Genomic DNA, 21,269 nt, shown 5'->3' with positions numbered 1-21,269 from the left:
TGTCTGGCCAACAGGAATGTTGATTAATGTTGCTTAATATAGTTCTCAAATTTATTTGACCACAAAATTCCTTTTCCCCATAACCCTTATTAATATCTCAACAAACAGTTTCAGATCAGAAAAGCCTTCACAAAGGCAGTTTTTAAAAACTGAACTTTAAGGCTTGAAAGAAAATGAGGAATTACAGATGAAGGGAGGTGAGGGAAGGAGGCGGGCTCAGGGTCTCTAGGACTTGGAGGTGAGGACAAAACAAAGAACCACTCATAATTTCAAAGAATGTCTGGAACTTTCTTCATATCTGTTAGTGCCTTTTTTCCAGCTCATTCCTAGAGAGTGAACAGAGGCAGGGATAACTGCATTAGTAGCTCACAGCACTGAAGGGGACTGTGGGTATTAAAAGTGACACAAGTGCAGGGCAGCTGGGAGGTTCAGTCAGTTAAGCGTCTGACCTCAGCTCAGGTCATGATCTCATTGTTGGTGAGTTCGAGCCCTGGGTGGGGCTCTGTGCTGACAGCTCACAGCCTGGAGCCTGCCTCTGATTCTGTGTCTCCCTCTCTCTCTCTGCCCCTCCCCCACTCATACTCTGTCTCTCTTTCTCTCAAAAATAATTAAGCATCAAAAATAATTTTTAAAAAAGTGACACAGTGCAGGGTCCCTGCCTCTACCCTTGCCTTCCTCTCAATTTTGGCTCACTGTGACAAATGTCTCCCTAGGAAGAGCAGAAAAATAAATGATCCTGCTAATTCAATCCAGGAAACCACCCACCTCTGTGCCAGACTCGTGCTAGGTGCTGGGGCCACGTGAATGCATAAGACACGCCTTAGAGCTGAGTTGTGAAGCCAGCGGAGAGACAAAGAATCCCTTCCTCAGGATCTGCATGGGAGCCTGGGGCGCACACAGAAGGGGCCCTTCACCTGACCGGTTGTCAGAAGGTTCCTGAAACATACATTCTCGTTCCTTCAAGCTGAGGGCTGAGGTGTAGGAAGGGGAGCAAGAACTCCTGGCGGAGGGAACCACAAGAGCAAAGTCGTGGAGGCAAGAGGGGACAGGCATTGGGGGATCTCCAAGTGGCTCTGGCTGGAGCAGCATGTCAGGGTGTCTGGCAGGATGGGGAGGATGTGGACAGAGAAGGCTGGAAAACCCATGCAGGCCTCGACAGGTTAAGCAGGTAGAGCTGATGCCAGCTTCTCCATCCATCCCCAACACCCTGCATCCTTCTGTCCTTCTTCTGTCCTTCTTCGGGAGACAGGCTGGGCTGGCCCAGCTGGGTCCTGTACCACCACCGCCGCCGGAACCCCTGTGCTCACATCCAGACTCCTCACAGCTCTCCTCTTCCGTGACCAGCCTACAGCTCACCTACTCGCCCAACCTCAGCCCTTCATGGGACGATCCTATCCTCCTTCTTCTGGCCAGCCACAGGCCAGAGTGGCCACCACCTCAGCTTCCCCTTCTCCCGGCTCCTGAGTACCTGGGGGTGCACCCCCTTCCTGCAGAGGCAGAGAACAGCGACACCGGGTGCAGAATGAGGCCATACTGGAAACAGAATACTGGGGCGCCCTCCTCTTAGAACGCATGATCTTCAGGGTAGATGTTGAATTCTAGTAACACATTCCCTGGGGTGTTTTCAAATCCAGACACACTGGAGACTTGTTCCAGCCTCTCTCTGGCCCAAGACCTGGGCTCTCATCCAGGCTCCAACTGGCTCTGGCTGTTGCCCTCCGCTCGTCCTGGCCGGCAGTGCTTACCAGGCCGGCCTTGCGGTCCCAGGGCTTCCCAAGTCCACTCCCTCCAGCCTCAGCTCCCGAGTGCTCACTCTTTGATATGCTCTTGCTCCTGAATGCCACTTCTTTCTGCCAAGACCTCAGGCTCTGCCACACCCGGCCGAGTCTCCACTGACCTCGTGGCGCTCTGACCACTTGGAGAGCCCACCTCACCCGCCACCTACATCTGGGATGGTGAGCAGGAGCAGCCAAGTTTTAAAGACTTGCCAATTTCCTCTGGAGTTCAATTTCTTCCAAAGAGCCTGGCACATCTCAGCTGCCAGTATGAACTGTGAGTTCCCAGAGATGCCGATGGCACTTTCCAACATTCATCACTTTTGACACATCTAAAATATCCTCGCTCCCAGCACTCTGTGAGCACCAGCCCAGATGGACCGGCTGCCGAGGAAGTGTCAGTCTCTGAGAGGTCTCTGAGAGGCCCTGGGCAGAGGCTTCCTGACTGAGAAGCGTGTGCTCTCCACTCCCTCCCTCTGCCCCTTCTGACGCTGAGCTGGTGAGTGGGCACCACTGGGCCCCATCACAGCCCTTGCTGCCCAGCTTCCAAGCTCTAAACCAGTCTCCTTCCATAGAACCCCTCACACCTTGGCTCCCCATGGCTCCAAGCACTTTGCCATCTTCCAGGCTCAGTTCTTCCAGAAGGGAAGCTGGCTACTTGGGAATTCCCTGTGGGGTCACCCTACTCTTTAAGGTCATGTGGAAAGAGCCTGACCTCCTGACCCATCCAACAGCTGAAGTCAAGGGCCCATGAGGCCAAGGTCAGTGAAGGCCTAGAAGCATGACAGGCAGACGCCTAGTGAGGCAGAGAGGTAGGCCTGGGAAGACAGATGGGGCTAGTGGAAATTTTGGGTGCCAGTCAGGCAGTGAAAGGTCAGCTCCCAGAGCCCTCTGGGGCCTGGGAGGGGTCCAGCAGCAGGTGCACTTTTTCTTATTTAAGATTATTTTCTGAAGAAGGAAAACACTCACACGGCTCAAACGAAAAGAATATAAAATGGATAGATTTGCAAAGTTTTGCCCATCCTCTCATGTCCTCATCCATTTTATCCCCCTCTCTTCCACCATGGGTAATCACTTTTCTTTTAATTCATGGGGAATCACTTTTTTATTGATTTCTCCTGTATCTTTCCAATGTGTCTTTATGCAGATAAAAGCAAATGTGAATTTACTTGTTTATTTCCCACTTTTCCACAGAAGATGTCACACTCTAGATACCATTCTTTACTTGACTTTTGTCACTTAGTAATACATTCTACATCTTCTCAATCAGTACAGAGTGTTTCTTCAGTAGAGCCACATAGCATTCCACTGAGGGACATGTCCCCAGCTTGGTTATCTGGTCTGCAGATGGACACTTGAAATGTGTCCAGTATTTTACAATTACAGACAATACTACAATGACCTTGTATTAATTTCATCTCATGTGTGCAGATACATCCACAGGGTAAATTCCCAGGAAGGGAATGCTGAGTAAAGAGCAAGTGCATTTGTAACCTTCATGGCTGTCTCCAAATCCCGCTCTATCATTACACTGTTTTGCATTCCTGCTAGCCTCACCGCTGAGGAGTGTGATCAATTCTTTAATGTTTACCAACCCAATAAGAAAGACTTGTGCCTCGGTATAATTTTAATTTATATTTTTCTTCTTCTTAGTGGGGTTGAGCATAGGTTGTATTCCTTTTTCTATGAAATGCACCTTTATGGTCTCAGCCCATTTTTCTTTGAGTTGTTGTTCTTTTCTTCTTGATTTCTAGGCACTCTTTATATATCAGGGAGAAAACCCTTTTGTGTTATGAGTTGCAGTTATTTTCTTTTTGTTATTGATATTTTGACTTTGCTTATAACATTATTTTATTTTATTTTATTTACTGAGTTGGCCATTCAGAAGGTTTTTTTGTTTTGTTTTAATATCATCTAAGTTAGTTATCTTTTCCAGATTCTGAATTTTCAGTCTCAGAGGATCCTTGCTTACAAGGTGATAAAGGACTTTGCCCAAATTTTCTCCTAGTCATTTTATGGTTTCCATTGTTTCATTCAAAACTTTGATCCATTTGGAATTTTTCTGGTATATGGTGTGAGGTGTGGTTCCAAATTTTATATCTTTCTATCTTTTGCCAGGTGTCCCAAAACTAATTATTTAATTTTTTTTTTAGTGTTTATTTATTTCTGAAGGAGAGAGAGAGTGAGCATGAGCAGGGGAGGGGCAGAAAGGGAGACACAGAATCCAAAATAGGCTCCAGGCTCTGAGCTGACAGCACAGAGCCCTACACAGGGCTACAGAGCCCTACACAAAGCCCTAACAGCACAGAGCTCTACACAGAGCCCTATCTCACAAACCACGAGATCATGACCAGAGCCAAAGTCGGACACTTAACAGACTGAGCTACGCAAGCACCTCGCAAAACTATTTATTTAGAAGTCCATCCTGGGGCACGTGGGTGGCTCAGTCAGTTAAGCGTCTGAGTCTTGATTTTGGCTCAGGTCATGATCTCATGGTCGTGGGACTGAGCCATGTATAGGGCTCTGTGCTGACACCATGGAGCCTGCTTGGGATTCTCTCTTCCTCTCTCTCTGCACCTCCCCCACTTGCTCTCTCTCTCTCTCTCTCCCAAAAGAAATAAGCAAACATTTAAAAAACAAAAAATAAAAGAAAAGTCCATCTTTACCCCACTGATTTGAGAGGCCACTGCTATCAAATCCTGAATTTCTACATGTACTTAGGTGTTCTGGATTTCTGTTCTGCTTCTTTGGTCTATCTGTCCACACACCAGTACACACAGTTGCATTATTGAATTTTTATTGTAGGTTTTATCATCTAGTAAGGAGAGCCTTCCCTCATAGTTCTTTATTTTTTTTTTTCAGAGTTTTCTTGGCCGTTACTGACAAACTGAGCTCTGTCACTCAGGTTCTCCCCTTGCTCAGTCATATTCTCTCATATAAGAAGTCCAGCCTATACCTGCAGGCTTCCAACCAGAGAAAGAGCCAAGCACAGCTCACTCCTCAAACAAGTCAGAGATACTCTCCTCCTGGGAGAGTCTCAGTAGGGCATGTCTATGCACATATTTGAGATAACTGCGTTGGAAAAAAGCCAAGGATGAGACCTATGTCTTCCTAGGTGCTTCCTAGGGGCTTTACCCTGCAGATTCCCAACACTGATATTCTGGTCCATTCCAACTTTTGACATGAAGGTGATCCCATATCATTTTGACATGAAAAGTTATCCTATCTGACATTCTATCTATTCATGATAAGTTACTGACAGGGCGTAGAAGGACCCTTCAAAGAGCAAGATGTTGTAATAGCAACACCAATCACTACTTCTGTTACTGCCAATAGGATGATAGCCATCTCCATTCATTGAGAACTTGCCACATTCCAGGCATGTGGGAGGCACTTTACACGTTTATCTCACTCCAAAGAAGGGCCTCCTTTTGGCACAAAGGCAGAGCATCCTTGCCAAGACATGTGATGTGCTGCCTAAAAGAGGTAAACAGAATTCACAGAAAGGTGCTAAGTAGGCTGGCAAAAATCTTTGCAAATACTTATCCAAAAGGAACTCTGCTGGGTCAAGTCATGAGACAAAAGAGATCTTAGGTAAGCTTTGAAAGGAAAGAGAAGCTGTATATTGAATGTCTATAATGGACATTTCACCAAGTCTCAGATTCATGGTGGCAATTTAAGAGAAGGAAATGGAAGCTCCCACAGGTTAAGTGAACTTTTCAAGATCACACAACTAATAACTGATAGAGAATCAAATACAGGGCCAGCTGCCTCCAAAGCCAGCACCCTTCCCTCTGCACCTCTCTGCCTCCACCATCGCTTCCCGTGGTGCCCCAGAAATTGTTGGAGTCCATGTCCGTGACCTGATGGGGACAAGCAGCAGTGAGCTATGCCTCCGGACACAGGCAGGGAAGGGAAGACAGGGGTGTAGAAAACTATCTTAGGGAAAGTGAAACAAGGGTAAAAGCACATGGCCAAAAGGTCTTACAGTCTCAGAACTTAGACATATGGAGAGAGAGGTCGAAAAATGAGATTCTGGGCCTGGTTTGATTTTTTCAGCCAGCTGTTGGCCTTGGGCCAACCACTGAACAACTCCTTATTTCTTCATCAGGAAATGAATATGCACGTGATGGGGACAGCTGTGCTGCAGACCCCACAGCCTGAGGAGCCTCAATGGAGATGAGGGCTCAGGAAAGCTGAAGGGCCCAGGGTGCAGTCTACAGCCATGACCTCCAGCTCTAGAAGTAGAGAGGTGACCACATTGGCCACATGTGGGCTCATCCTCCTTCCCCATTCCATAGTCTTTCTCTCCCCTCAGGACCAGCCCTTGATTGGAATCCCCAAGAGTGTCTGGGTAACTGGTGACACTACCTACCAATGGGATTCCTCTGGCTGCCTTCACCCCAGGCACACTATGGCTGGGTAGGTGCCTCTCCTATTCTTCCACCATCAAAACACTTACCAAGCTGCATAACAATTGTCTACTCACTTACTTCCACCATAAGACATGAGCTTCTTGAAAGCATGGTTTGTCTTGTTGTATCTTCATCGTTAAGAACCAGCCCTGCCACATAGTAAGTGCTCATTAAATGTGTGGTAAAATGAACGCATGAATGCATGAATAAATGGGCCATGGTGGTTCGTCAGCCTCTAAGATCATACCCAGTGACTGGCCCTCTCAGCTCTAGGCCACAACACAGGAAAGCCCCAAGGAGGCTCAGGGATCAGGTCAAGCTCATTCCTTCATCAGGTTGCCTCCAAGCCCCTGCCCTAGAGAACATAACCCATGTGCTTCAGCTCACGTTCCCCACCTATGATTTACTTTTGCCTGAAAGAATAACCTTGGGGCTGTTTGCCCAAGTTAATGCTTAGTGCTTTCCTCATGCTGCAAGTGTTTACCTTTGCAAAGCGTCAGGTTCAGATTCCAGCCAGGGAGAGGGGCACATTCCTGGGGGAAACACAGCTAGGAACATGACCCAGGTCATGCTGCTTTGCTCTCACTTTTCTTCTTGCCTGGCTTCACACGTTCTTCTCTCTGGCATCTTTTACTCATTGCAACTCAGAGATGGGACAGTCTTAGGGCTTCTCCCAACCTCTCAGTGTTCCAGAGGTGGAAACTGAGGCCCAGCTGGTCTGGGAGGAAAGCCAGGTCTAGAACCCTGGCCCAGCTGACTAAAGGAGATGAGGACGTCTCACTGAACCACCATGGAGACCTTAGGGCTGGCTGCTCCAAACCCTTCATTTTCCAGACGAGGAAAATGAGGCCCAGAAAGTTAAATAACTTGCTCAAGGTCAACAAGGACAAGTTAACAGGAAACTAGGACCTCACAGAGATGTTCCAATGCACAGTTACAACAACAGCCAAATATGAGTTGAACAGTTCTGGGTCTAAAGTCATGTTACCTATAAAAGCAGATGCAGTGGACCCAAAAAAAGAACGTGTTCAGTTGCTTGTCTCATGTGACATGCCCTCAATTCAGGTTCTGGGCCTTCTTCAAAGCTGCCACATAAATGCAGTTCAACACAGCCACACCCGTGACCACGGAGTGTAACTCTAAGACTGATTCCACAGCCTCGTGGTCAGCATGTGTCCTGTGGGGTTCTGAAGGCCTCACTAAGGATGTTTGTGGGTCTGAGCAGGTGGCTGACTTCCAGGACCTCAAGGGAGCCACCCTCGGCATGAGACCCTGCCCAACAACCACCTGTGTGACCTTGGCCAAGACCCTTATCCTCTCTGAGACCTTGTTTCCTTTCGGAATAGCACTTACTCGTAGGGGTGTTATGAGGATTCGATAAAATAAGGTGTTCTGAGTTACTAGCAAAAAGTAAATGATAGCCACATAAACAGGCTTTTACCCTGCCTCACCAATTACACCCACTCTCCAGCCCCCCATCATCACCTTTAATGAGAACATTCAAGGTCTTATGCAGTTCTCTGGCTTGGTAATAATTGTAGCTGACACCCTGTGGGGAACTTACTTGTAAAATTGCTTCAGCTCCCATGTCAGCAAAATGATCTCACCATTTAACCAAGTGATCCCACGCCAGGTAGTTCCTTGTAGTAGAAATAATTCTCTGAAAGGAAAAGCTTTCTGCATCAAGTTCATTGCAACCCTGCTTATAAAGGTAAAAAATTGGAAACATACTGCTTGTCCCAGATAGGGTAATGGATACATAAATTATGAAACATCCCCTCAGTGGAATATTACTCAGCCTTTAAAAATGATGAGTATGAGCACTGTTGGAATATGGACAGATGTTTATTATATAATGGGAAATGAAAAGAGCAAAAAGCAATTATATTTGTGCAGTTACATGAAAAATATATTTGCTTCTGGATACAGAATAGAAACACAGGAAAATAAAAAGTCAATCCATTAAGATGATAAGAATGTGAGTATATATTTTTTGAATTTTGCTTTCTGCTATTACTCTGCTTTTGTGCAACAAATATATTTTTTAAAAGAATAGGGAAGAAAACCTGATACTTGCTCCAGAAAAAATTCAGCTGAAAGCAACTTTCATTTGTGGGAAAATGCCTGGCACAGCACAGGCACTCGGGAAGTGATAGAAAGAGGAATGAATGAATGAATGAATGAGTGAACTGAGTACCCCCACCTCAATATCAGCACCAAAGCTGTGCCACTAGGAAGCTAAATTAGATGAGAAGGATTTGTGTTGTCTTTTCCCATTCAAGCCACTGTCCCAAGGTCTGTTTGGAAAAGCCATCCTGGGTCTGCCCTTTCTCTGGAGCTAAGAATAAGAGAGTAGATGAGGCATTGGAGATCTCAGCAGGTATAAAGTAAAATAAAGGCTTAGCAGAGTGTCAGTCATAGAGTAAAAACAAAAGCTGACCACTTGTATGCCCATCAGTAGTGCACAGAAGCAGAACCAGACTTGAAGAGACCACCTGATTTTCCAATGGAGATACAGGATTCCCACCCACCATTGCTCCCAGGGTGCTTATCTCAGTGAGGTGGGTGGCTCTGTGCTGGGAAAAGACTCAAGTGCTCCTAGAGCCCTTGACTGTGATACCATCTGATCATGCCCTAAACCCCATAATTAGAGTTAAGGTCGTCTGCCTTGACCTGTCCTTCTGTTCCTTGTAAGCCTCCTTGGCAATTGTGTAGGTCATGTCAAGACAGACAGGGATAAGAGGACATGAAGCTCAAAGTCAAGAGTTAATCGTAATCACGGCAATCTACCCCCAAAACCAAGAGTGCACTGTATACACTGTATGTTAGCTAACTTGACAATAAATATTATATATATATATATATATATATATATATATATATATAATACTTAGATAGTCATTATACAGCCAAATAAAATTTTGAAATAAGAACATCATTCAGTTCATCTGTCTATTAAAACAGCACTCAGAAAACTGATTTTAAACCAACATCCACCATTCCAAGAGCTGTTGAAGGACTTGCTCTTTGACTTGTCCAGCTCCTAGCCAGCTTACCCCAGCCAGACGCTGGTCACACACCTACATCACAGTCTCTTGGCTGTGTAAGAATTCTAGTGTTATCCACTGTGATGGGAGGAAAAGACATGGAGTCTGAGGCTGAGGCTGGCAGACAACAGTTCTGGCAGGTGTTCAAGGAGGTCGTGGGTCACCTCAATCATTTGGGGGCATTTCCCACAGGCAAGACAAGGCCCTAGCAACTCTCTTCTTAACTTAAGACACACTTTCTCGTTGACATCTAGGGGCCTCCCTTAGTGAGATGAGCCTTTGAGAGGCATGGTATGTGAGCCCTCTGAGCTTTACAGTAGTGACAGGAACAGAGTCCCAAAAGCCTGGCCAGTTTGTGGGTTGGGACTTCTCAACCCCAGCCCAGTAGAAAGATGCTGGGAATGTTGGGAGAGCTGAGTTCTTCTGATTCTGCTGTTAACCAGATGCACAGTTTGGGGCATGTCAGTTGGCCTCTCTGGGTCCTAGTTTCAACTACAAAATTAGGAAGTTGGACTAGGTCATTCTGGTCACTGGTCCCTAGGGAGCAATGGTTGGGGGTCAGCAAAGGGCATCACTGAGCTATTTGAAACAAGTTGTAAAGAGATTGTATAACACAAGTCAACTAAATGTTGAGTTTCTTTGCTTTTTGCTGGAATTCTAGCTACTGATTCTCTCTAGAGGACTAGAAGAGCAAATTGATGGTGTTGTCTATACCCTTATTAAAAAGAACAGGAAAATGAATTACTCTTCAATAAATGTAGGCTATTTGACATCCACAGAAAGAGAACTAAAAAAGAATTAAAAGTCAGAAACCAGACTGGGCGCCATGACACTGCATGGTCTCCAAGTCCCTTTCATCCCTAACCTTCTCTGGCCAGATTATTTGGTTTCCCAAGAATGGTCTCCCCAGGCACTCCTGGTCATCCATCCCTAGCCCAAAGGAACTTGGAAGGGCCTTCTAGATAAGCCAAATCTTCCTCAAGTCTTGGAGGGCTAGACATGTACCAGCCTGATCCTATCATTTGGTTCAAAGTCAGGGCTGGAGCACTCTCTGCAGAGTGACACCAACTCCCAGAGGACTCAGAAATATCCTGCCTTCTCAGGCCAGCCCAGTCCTGCACAAGTAACTGACACAGAAAACCTGCTGTTCAGCCTATAGTGCCCCGGCCTGAACCCTAAGTAATGTGGAGAAACCACAGTATTGCAGGCTATAGTTTATTTTTCCAACATTTTTTTAAAATGTATATTTAAGGGACCATTATCATCATAAAATACAGAACATTTCAATCCCTCCAAAAGATTCCATTTTGCCTTTTCTGTCCCTGGCCCCTGGAAACCGCTGGTCAGCTCTCTAGGGCTAGCTTCGCCTTCTCCAGAATGTGATATAAATGGAATCACACAGTATGCAACCTTTCAAGTTCGGCCTCTTTCACTTAGTGTAATGCATTTTAGGTTCATCCATGCTACGTGCTTGCATGGATCAGAAATCTGTTCCCTTTTATTGCTGAGTGGTATTCCATTGTGGTAGATTCCTGTATATATTTACTCATTTACCAGTTGATGGGGATTTGGGTTGCTAATAGTTGGGGGCTACTGTGAATAAAGCTGCTGTAAACTCTTGCATCTTTGTGTGGACATATGTTTGATTTCTCTTGGGTAAGCTCCGAGGCTTGGACTTGATGAGCTTATGGTACATTTACCTTTATAAGAAATTGTCAAACAATTTTCCAAAGTGGCTGCAGTGTTTTGCAATCCCACCAGCAATGCGTGAAAAATTCTAGCTGTTCCACATCCTCACCTACAATTGATGCTGTCCATCTTTTTTCATCTTAGCCATCTTAGAGGAGGAGAAGTGGTATCTCGTTGAGGTTTAAATTTGCATTTCTCTCATGAATAATGATGTTGAGCATCTTTTCGTGTGCTTCTATGCTATGTGTGTATCTTTTTATAAGATGTAGCCGCTTAAACCTCTTGCCCATTTTATAATTGGTTGTTTGTCTTTTTATGCTTGAACTGTGTTTTTTGCATATTCTGGATAAAAGTCCATTGTCAGATATATGTTTTCTCCCAGTCTGGCGTGGCTTTTCATTTGCTCAGTGGAATCTTTCTAAGATCAGATGTATTTAATTTATCAAATTTTTCTTTCATGATTTGTGTTTTGGTGTCCAAAAAACAAAACAAAAAAAAACTTTGCTTTCCTCAATGTCATCAAGATTTTATCCTGTTTTCTTCTAGAACTTTTATGGGTTTTGCTTCTAAATTTGGGTCGGTGATCCATTTCAAGATGATTTTCATTCCTCCAACATTTTTTTATGGCAAATTCATAATAGTGAACATTTATATAGCACATGCTACATGTCTGGCACTATTACAGAATGTATTAATACTAATTCAACAAATAATTCTCTAATATAGGTACTATTATTACCTCCATCTTAAAGATGATACAATGAAAAAATTCAGGCACGGCAAGGTTAAGAAATTTGCCCAAGGTCACACAAGTAGTAAATGTCAGAAGTGGACCTTGAACCCAAGCCACGTGGCTCTTAGTCTGGATGCCTGGCCACGACACTCCACAGCCCCTTGGTCTACTGGATAAAGTTTTAATGTGAGCAAACCAGACCTAGGTTCTTCTTTCATGGAGCTTATCATCAAATATAGGAGATAGATATTTATGTAATGACTGCTCAATTAGAAAATTATAACGGTGAAATCACCTAAAAGAACAAATAATAGGAAGATGTGACCAAGTCAGGAAACTCAGAGAGATTTTTCCTGAGGAAATGAAGATTGCATTTTGACTTTGAGAAAGAATGATATTAACTAGTCAAATAGGACACAACAGCTGAGCATGTCAGGCCAGGGGACCACAGGAGGAAAGACCAGGCAGGAAGGTACATCACACACTGGATGTTGAATTAAAAACTCAGAATAATCATCAACAAGGATGGCAATTTTTATTATCATTTCTCTTTCCACTTATTCATTCGGTTGCCCTTGAACTGGAGCGACCAACTCATCCTAGTTTGACAGGACAGGTGGTCACCCTACCTTGAACTGTTCAGGGCAGAATGTGACCATGACCTTGGAACCACTTTAAGGAATTAAGCACCATTACCTCCAGAGGATTCCAATACAAATGGGAAACTTTTCTGAATGGCATACTCTTTCATAATCAGATTTTTTGAAAGACAAAAACTCATCCTGATTCTCGCCAGAGTTGCAGAGGAATACAGCTTAAGAAGAAAGTCTGGAAGGGAAAAAAAAATATCTCCAGCAAGAAAACTCAGCCTAGAGTTACTTTCTTCCCTGGAATCTCCAAGTAGAAATGAATTGTAGTCTCAGGCTATAGGATGGCTAGCAAAATCAGGCCAAAGTAGACAAAGAAAACAGAATAAATCAGACTTGTGAAAATAGCTTTCCTTCCATCCCTTATGTCATCATCTTATTTCACAGCAAAATGGCGATGGGAAAAATTCAAGATGGTGGGAGTCAGAGAAGCATTCCTAATCACAGCCATGGGCCCAATCTGCTTATCACCAAAGATCAGCAACAGCTAAAAGCTGAATCTCTAAAGACCCAGCTATGACTAAATTCTCATTCAAGTTTTTCCATCCTACCATCATGCTAGAAATTCTGAAGTCAGTGTTGTGTATGTACACATCACAGGCATGACCACAGCAGCCAGGAAGAGCTATGACTACAATTTTCTTGTAGGTTCCATCCATCCTGAACAGAAGACACGGTCGGACAAGTTTCCAGAGGGGTCTTCTGGAGGACCCCTCTCATTAGTCCCAGGTCTAAGAATATTTTCAGCAATGTGTAATAACAAAGTCACAAAGTTTATTAAATGACACACACACACAGAGTTTAGCAATTTAAAAAATGAACATGAAGACATTTCACAAACAACTCTGTGAAAGGCATATTAATACCTGTGGCCTCTGTATTATGCACTTGTATCCTCAGCACTAGTCACGCGAGGTCCTCAACAAACCTGGAACTGAGCAGAAGCACCCACCCCAGGCATCACGGGCAGAAAACAGAATGATTACTACCAAGGCCTTCTACTGCAGAATCCATGGCTCTCTCCTCTGCCAGCTCATTTGCCTGCAGTCACCACCTAATGATGTCCTTACCCAAAAGAAAATGAAATAATTTGTTCTTATACGAAACATTAGGAACCTCAAACCTGGGGACTGACTTAGGAATGGAGAAATCATTTGCTGCAAGGAATCTAATATTAGAAAATGCAATGGCCTGCACCCAGCTTCTGCTTCTGACTGATTTTGCGGAAGTTCTGCTGCCCCAGGAACTTGCTGTCATGCAGAGGGCAACCCCAAGGCTCCTTAGTCCGTCAATCCACTTTCCAGGTGACAGGGGCTGACTCCCTCAAAGGGATCCACCGTTTACCTTTAATAGTCTCTCAAAACCATAGCCTCATCCCCAGGTTCTTATCACTGGTGTGTCTTTATCTCTTCTAAAGACAGGAGAATGTAACAATTATAGAAGACGCACCCGGGGAAGGAGATACTCCTATCAAATACAATTGGAACGTATTTCCTCACTCATAACAGAATCATGGTGTGTTCTCACAACTTGCTCAGAGTTGCTGTGAGGTTTACATCAGTTAATGCAAAGAAGACTGTTAGAAAAGTGCCTGGCACAGAGGAAACACTCAATAAATAGTGGCTTAAAAAGTGCAGAAAGTCAGTCTGAATATATATGCATATATAAAGATATATGAACAAGATCACACCTAAGGAGCTAATGATTCTACTTTCAAAAGTCTAGACTAAGAAAATAGTCATAGATTTTCTAGACAAAGATTTATGTATAAAGATGGTCATCAGAGCATTGTTTGTAATAAAAAAAAAAATACCGAAACAACCTAAATGTCCAACAGTAATGGAATAAGTACACAAACTATGCCACTTTTCAAAAGCAAGTTTTTTTTCTTCTTTTAATGTTTGTTTATTTTTTTTTAATTTTTTTTTCAATGTTTATTTATTTTTTTGGGGACAGAGAGAGACAGAGCATGAACGGGGGAGGGGCAGAGAGAGAGGGAGACACAGAATCGGAAACAGGTTCCAGGCTCTGAGCCATCAGCCCAGAGCCTGATGCAGGGCTCGAACTCACGGACCGCGAGATCGTGACCTGGCTGAAGTCGGACGCTTAACCGACTGCGCCACCCAGGCGCCCCAAATGTTTGTTTATTTTTGAGAGACAGAGCATGAGCAGGGGAGGGGCAGAGAGAGAGAGAGGGAGACACAGAATCCGAAGCTGGTTCTAGGCTCTGAGCTGTCAGCACAGAACCCAATGAGGAGCTTGAACTCACAAACTGTGAGATCATGACCTGAGCTGAAGTCAGATGCTTAACTGACTGAATCACCCAGGCACCCCTCAAAAGCATGTTTTTGAAGAATTTGTAATGCTATAGGAAAATTATTAAGACGGGTGAAGAAGGATATGAAACCATTTGCGTCATATGATTTCGATTTTAGATACTCCAAATAAATATCTATGGAATGAATATCTCCACAAGATTAGAAGGAAATACTCCAAACATTACTTGTGTTTTTCTCTCAGTAGTGAGATTCTTTACTCATTTCAGCACTTTTCAAATTATTTATACATATACAATGAGTTTGTATTAATTCTACAAATAAAAGTTAAGACTCTATTACAATTTCACAATTTAAAAAAAATTGCATGAAGTTCTAGACTAGGCCAGTGGCAAGGGACAGAGAAGATAATCCTGAGGATGGGTTCTCAGTATTGGGTGACCCGAGAGCATTCTAGAACAGCTCTCCGTTTTCTAGCTTGAGCAATAGCATGGACAAATAATGGTGTTTTGAATCATAGTAGGAAATGTAGAGAGAAAGGAATAAAAATGGATTGGGAGGAAAGAAAATAAACTCAGTTTGGCTACACTGGGTTCGCAGTACCAAAAGGATCCGCTGGGAGAGGTGCCCAGTCAAGAGCTGGCTACAACGCGTGGCTAGAGCCTGGGAAACATTTTGGTATACATGTGGGTATGGGTGACAGCAGTGCATCCTTGACGCCATGGCTCAGCCCAGAATGCACCAGCATTCTCTGTGTTCTGTGAAGGGGACAATCAGACTCTGCCCCCATGGAAACTCAGACCCTTGAGCTCTGGAGCTCTAGCCCTTCCTGCTACCCAAAATGTGACCTGAAGTGGCCCCTGCCTCCCTCGGTCCCAGAGACGACTGCTGCAATATAGCGAAGAGCCTCACAGAGATTCGCTGTGACTCAAATGCTGTTTGGCACTGTGACTCTCAGAGTCAACCACGTAAAACTTACTACTGCGTATTTGGCAGGAATGGTGTTCAAAACAGTGGCCATTGCCTCACCCGGTGGACTCCTTTCACAATAACATAGAAGGAAACCATCTCAGGCTCAAGGACCAGAAATGTGTGAGCCACTGGACGCCATGAATCCTATAATTGCTCTTGTTTCCCTCTCCGATTTGGCCAATAAGAAGCTCATAATAAAATCTGTGGCCTATCTTCAGCAACATTACATGATCACACAATGTGCCTTTTAGAGTACTAATCTATTAGCATTTCTGTCTTTGTTGTTTTACTGCCCTTATTTTCTCGTTGTCCCAATTTCTTCAACTATAAATTTTTGTAAACTACTTAAAGTCTAAAATTTTCTGCCATGTCACACCCACTCACTGATGCCATTTCTATCTCCTAGAGTTGCACAAAAGAATTCTAGGCTCTCTTCTCCATAACAGCCCTTCAACACTCATGTCCTCCACGAAATCTTTTTTTTTTTTTTTTTTTTTTTTTTTTTTTTTTTTTTTTTTTTAGATACCAGAGTCTCACTTTCTTCAGCAGTTTGTCCTAGATGTGAGCTCCTAAAGCATCTTTCATCCTTCTAGACTCAAATGGTGCCTCATCTTCTCTGGACATCTTCTCTAGCCCCTATTCAGGGCACCCCTCCCCTGTAGCACCTACAGCAACCACATGCAATGACAGGTTCTCACACTTGCCTCTCCCACCAGACTGGGGACTCCTGAAAAACAGAGGCGGTGCCCTGTGTGCCTTCAAAGAGTAGCTAGCCAGGGCGCAAGGCATAATATAATAAAATATGCTTAATAAGTTTTTGTTGAGGAAATAAATGATTGAATATACACATACATACAACATAACTTCCTCACTCCTATGCGTGCCAAAAGAAAGCCAAGCCAGGAAGAAAAGGGAGAAGCCAGTTCAGTTCAGTTGTTTGAGGGCTTCTCCTTCTGACAGCTGTTTCTCCATAGGACTCTCCCGAAGAGCCTTGAGGCCCTAGACACCCAGCCAAGCTTATTCTCCAGCCAAATCCAGAGTAAATGCACATAAGACAGAATTGGTCCTGAGAGGGCAACTGGGCTAAGTTTTCACAGAAAGAAAGGATCTCACAGATCAAAAATGCAAGATGCTGGATGCTCCAGTTGGTATTTATTTTAACAACACAGCCTCACATAGGTGCTAATTATGTGCCAGGCATTGTTCTGAGCTCTTTACAAATATCTTATTTAATCTTTGTAACAACTTCATGAGATAGGTACTATTTCTATCCCCGTTTTATTTTCATTTATAGTTTTCTTAGCATTTGAGTCAGCTATCCTGAAACGAAGGAAGATATAACTATTCCATCACTAAGTACAAGAAAATTGGTTGCATTTAGTACCAGTGCATACATGGCGGACAAATCAAACCTTAGCCTTTGACCTGAGACCTGGATGCATGGAATACCGCATCATTCAGTAAGCATTTATTGAGCACCTACCAGCACTGCCCTCTGGGAGCTCACAGCCTGGTGGAGGAAACAGCACACACCTAAACAAATAAATTACCAGGTCCCATGACAAGCACATTAGAACCAAAGATGCAATACAGTGCTGGCAGCAAGAGGAAGTAATGATCTCTGACTAGATGAGAAGGCTTCCTGGAGGGTATGATGGCTGAGTTCCATTTTAATGGATGGTCTGGGGCTTACCACGGAGCAGCAGAGATGGGGGAGGGGAGAGTTTGCGAGAGTACAGAAGTGCAGGGAACCACTGGCAGTGGGGAGCAGGAGGGGAGGAGCTGGGGAGCGAGGGATTATCACTGGGTGGTGGCCTTGGCTACAATACTACGAAGCTCAAAGTCACTAATGGATATGATAGGCATTCCTGTTCTAGGAAGATTCTTTGAGAAGCAATGTGAGAGAGGACGTCATGATCAAACAGAGAGAGAGAGAGAGAGAGAGGTGTTGGGAGGCTGTTGCAATCAACCAAGCAAGAAACCGTGTGCTCCTGAGCTAGAGAACTGGATTCTAGGCATATTTGGGAACCCAAAGCTTCAGATGGACTGGAAGGCTGGTGTAGGGGATCAAGGTGACACTTCAGCTTCTACTTAGAAGACCGGGAGGGCGGTGCAGCCAGGGAAATGGGGAGCATGAGCTGGGAACCCCCCTGGCAAGGATGAGGACAAGTTCAAGCAGCCTCCAAGCTTGGGAAAGCCAAACGGGTGGCAGACATTTTCTTAATTATCACCGAGCAGTACTGCAGTCTTACTCACATTTCCCTTTAATAAAATATGATGCATTTCACTCTGTCATCATAGTGAAAAATCATTGCCCTTTGCAGGAAATTAATAACCTTTCAAATTAATAACCTTTGGGTAGGAAAATTGGTTTCATTAATACCTCCCCTTGCACTTTGTTAGGTTCATCATCTCTCTATCCTGCTGTCCCCTGAAACCAAAAGCCCAAGACTTAATGTCTGAGAAGCCTGAATGACTTTATGCTCAGAATGAATGGTCGGGATCCTTAGTAATTGGACTCAATTGAATTCACTGACCAAAAATGCTGGTGTGGCCTTATGGCTGCCCCTCAGTCCTGGAGAGCCCACCCTGAGCTGGAAGGGAGGATGAGGGCAACCTTCCCCAGCTCCCAGCCTGATCCCTAATCATGGCAGAAAAGATGTCACCCATCTTGTTGTCACAACCTGAGAAACTAACACCTCCCCGGGCTTCTCCCAGCCCCTGAGCAGAGGCGTCAGTCTTTGGCCAACACCACGGCCTTGACAGCTGTTGGGCTGCCTGACAGAGTTGTGTGACTGCTCACTACCACTCCAAAAGGCTCAAGATCAAGGTCAGGCTCCCCTAAAAGAGAGACTAGAAGGCATTTTGAAAAAACAACAGAAGGTAAAATCTTGAAAACAATCTTTCGCTGCCTATCTCATTCTTCCACAGTCTTTGAAAGATTCCAAATGGATACACATTTATCCTTTTCTACTGAAAAACTCCTTAGCAGCAGCCTTATCATCTAGGGCATCAAGTCCAGACTCCCCAGCATCCCAGGGCCCAGGACACTCCAACTGCCCAGCCTTGTCTTTCTCTTCCTCATGCCCACAAGGTACCACCCTCTGAGCCCTAACTTTTCTGTTCCCCCAGCTCAGAAAGCCCTGCTCTCTCCCGCCACCGATGCACCCACCCCCCAAAAGCCCTTGTCCATCCTTCCAGGCAGGATCAGCAACACTTTCCCTGAAAAGTCTTCTCTGAATGTTACCCCCTCCATCAAGCAGAATCAGCCACTCCTTTGAGATCCTCTCCGCCCCAACCCTACCTGGTCTGTGCAAGGCTGCATAGTATAGTTTGACTACAAGTGACAACAGGCTGAGCTACATGAGCAAATGCATAGTGTCATCTAACTAAGGTGCTCTATTCATGGTTTCGGCAGCATAGGGATGTAGGCAATTGGAATCAGAGGGAGTGGGTTCAAATCCTGACTCCACCACTTACCGGCAGTGTGATTTGGGGTGAAATACTCATCTTCCACAACTGCCTCTTCCATATCCCTAGCGTCTCTGAGTTACTCCACTGTCTGACTGGCTGATCCCATAGTCCCCAGGATGGCAGGACGGAGGATCTGGTCCCTCCACCTCTGTGTTCGATTCTCCTCTGTCAGCCTTCATCATCTCCCAGGGGAGAAATGGCCATTCTGCTGGATACGCTCTTTTGGGTTCCCTGAAGCTGCAGTTCGTGCCTACCTCTAGCACCTCACAGCAACCCCGCTGGCTGGTGCTTTTAGAAACTTCTTGGCTGTCCCAGAGCTGGCAGAAGCAGAACAGATGCCAGGGTAAATACTGTCTCCAATCTTATATTCCAGGGCCATTTGGAAGAAGACCGAGAGCTGCTGAAACAAAGGAAGCATCGCAGGAGACAGAGATCAGATTCCTGCTTTTTCAAGAAGAAACGGATAAGGGCTGTCAGATTCGGCTCAATCACCCAGACACGTTACAGCAGTGTGGCTTCAACTCCTCTCTGCCTCTGGTGATGATAACCCACGGGTGGTCGGTAGGAAATGCTGACATGCCTTTTTTCTCTCTGCTTTTACATTTTCTGTTTTTTTCTCCCTCGTGTGTCCAATTTTAATAAAAAGATAGGAAACCAGTGATAAAAACTTCATGCATAATATTAAAATGTAAAGCACATTCTAATTTTCCAAGTGCTTCCCCACACAGCATCTCATTGATTATCTCAATGCCATGAATGAGCAGGATAGGGAAAATAGAATTATCTTCACATTTCAGATAATAAAATACGGCTCAAAGAATCACACAGCACACGAAGGCCCATAAGTGATTGCAGTCCATGCACGTGAATCTGCATGTTTCACAAGAAGAGGTAGGAAGCCACAGAAGACATAGTCTCCCAGTGAAATGTTGCAACTGTAAGGTTTAAATACAGGTGCAAGTAACAGAAACTCAATTGGCAATAGTTGAAATAAACCAGAAGTTTGTTCCTATTTCACACACTAGTCTGGAGGTATGCAATCCAAGTCCTCAGGGACCTAGCTCATTTCCAGCTTAGTAGTCTGCCATCCTTAGACTGTAGCATTTGTCCTTATAATCCAAGATGGCAGCCAGAGCACCAGTCGTCACATCTTTATTCCAGGTAGCACAATTAGTAAGTAATTATTCCAGGTAGCACAATTAGTAAAGGGTGTACACAAAGGAGTCAAGGAGTAGGGTTTTTTTAAACAGCTTTATTGAGATATAATTCACATACCATGTAACTCATCCATTTAAAGTATACAATCCAATGGCTTTTGCTATAAAAGAGTGGTACTTTTTTGGTTAGCAACCCAGAAGCATCTGTGAATGCTTCCAGTTACAGTCATTGGCCATAGCTAAGTAGAAATGTGACTGAGACATGCAGCCTCTTAAGGAAAATGTAGTCCTTCTCGGATGCTGAAAATCCTGGACAAAGGGGAGAAAGAATATTGTAGGCAATGACTGAACTCAAACTAAGCAAGGACTTGTCTCCAAGACAAAATTGTACCTCCCTGGCTCCCCAACAACCCACAATTTGAAGCTCAGTTGACAGCTTGAAACCTCCAGAGATTTGGGGGGTCTATTTCATGACTTGGAAATTTTTCCCTGACTTCCAGTTGAAAAATACTCTTGGGACTCCTGGGTGGCTCAGTCAGTTAAGTGTCTAACCCTGGCTCAGGTCATGATCTCACAGTCATGAGCCCTGCATTGGAAATAGAGCTCAGCATGAAATAGAAAAAAGAGGGGCGCCTGGGTGGCGCAGTCGGTTAAGCGTCCGACTTCAGCCAGGTCACGATCTCGCGGTCCGGGAGTTCGAGCCCCGCGTCAGGCTCTGGGCTGATGGCTCGGAGCCTGGAGCCTGTTTCCGATTCTGTGTCTCCCTCTCTCTCTGCCCCTCCCCCGTTCATGCTCTGTCTCTCTCTGTCCCAAAAATAAATAAACGTTGAAAAAAAAATTAAAAAAAAAAAAAAAAAAAAAGAAATAGAAAAAAGAAAGAAGAAAGAAAGAAAGAAAGAAAGAAAGAAGAAAGAGAAAGGAAGAAAGAAAGAGGAAGGAAGGAAGGAAGAGAAAGGAAAGAAGGAAGGAAGGAAGGAAGGAAGGAAGAAAGAAAGAGGAAGAAAGAAAGAAAGAAAGAAAGAAAGAAAGAAAGAAAGAGAAAGGAAGGAAGGAAAGAAGAAAGAAAGAAAGAAAGAGAGAGGAA

At 44.5% G+C, this 21,269-nt stretch overlaps 1 protein-coding gene across 1 annotated transcript in view; it reads left to right on the top strand.

Moving 5' to 3' along the window:
- The window catches only part of LIPC (lipase C, hepatic type), a 160,420-nt gene that overhangs the window by 109,983 nt on the left and 29,168 nt on the right, over positions 1-21,269 (top strand). Inside the window, exon 3 of the mRNA XM_047864530.1 lies at positions 19,402-19,589. Coding sequence (XP_047720486.1) covers positions 19,402-19,589 — 188 coding nt within the window. The remainder of the gene's footprint in view (positions 1-19,401; positions 19,590-21,269) is intronic.

The sequence above is a fragment of the Prionailurus viverrinus genome, chromosome B3 (genome assembly GCF_022837055.1).
Source record: "Prionailurus viverrinus isolate Anna chromosome B3, UM_Priviv_1.0, whole genome shotgun sequence".
Classification (NCBI taxonomy): domain Eukaryota; kingdom Metazoa; phylum Chordata; class Mammalia; order Carnivora; family Felidae; genus Prionailurus; species Prionailurus viverrinus.
Note: the sequence above shows the minus strand (reverse complement) of the source record. Positions and strands in the feature narration are given on the sequence as shown.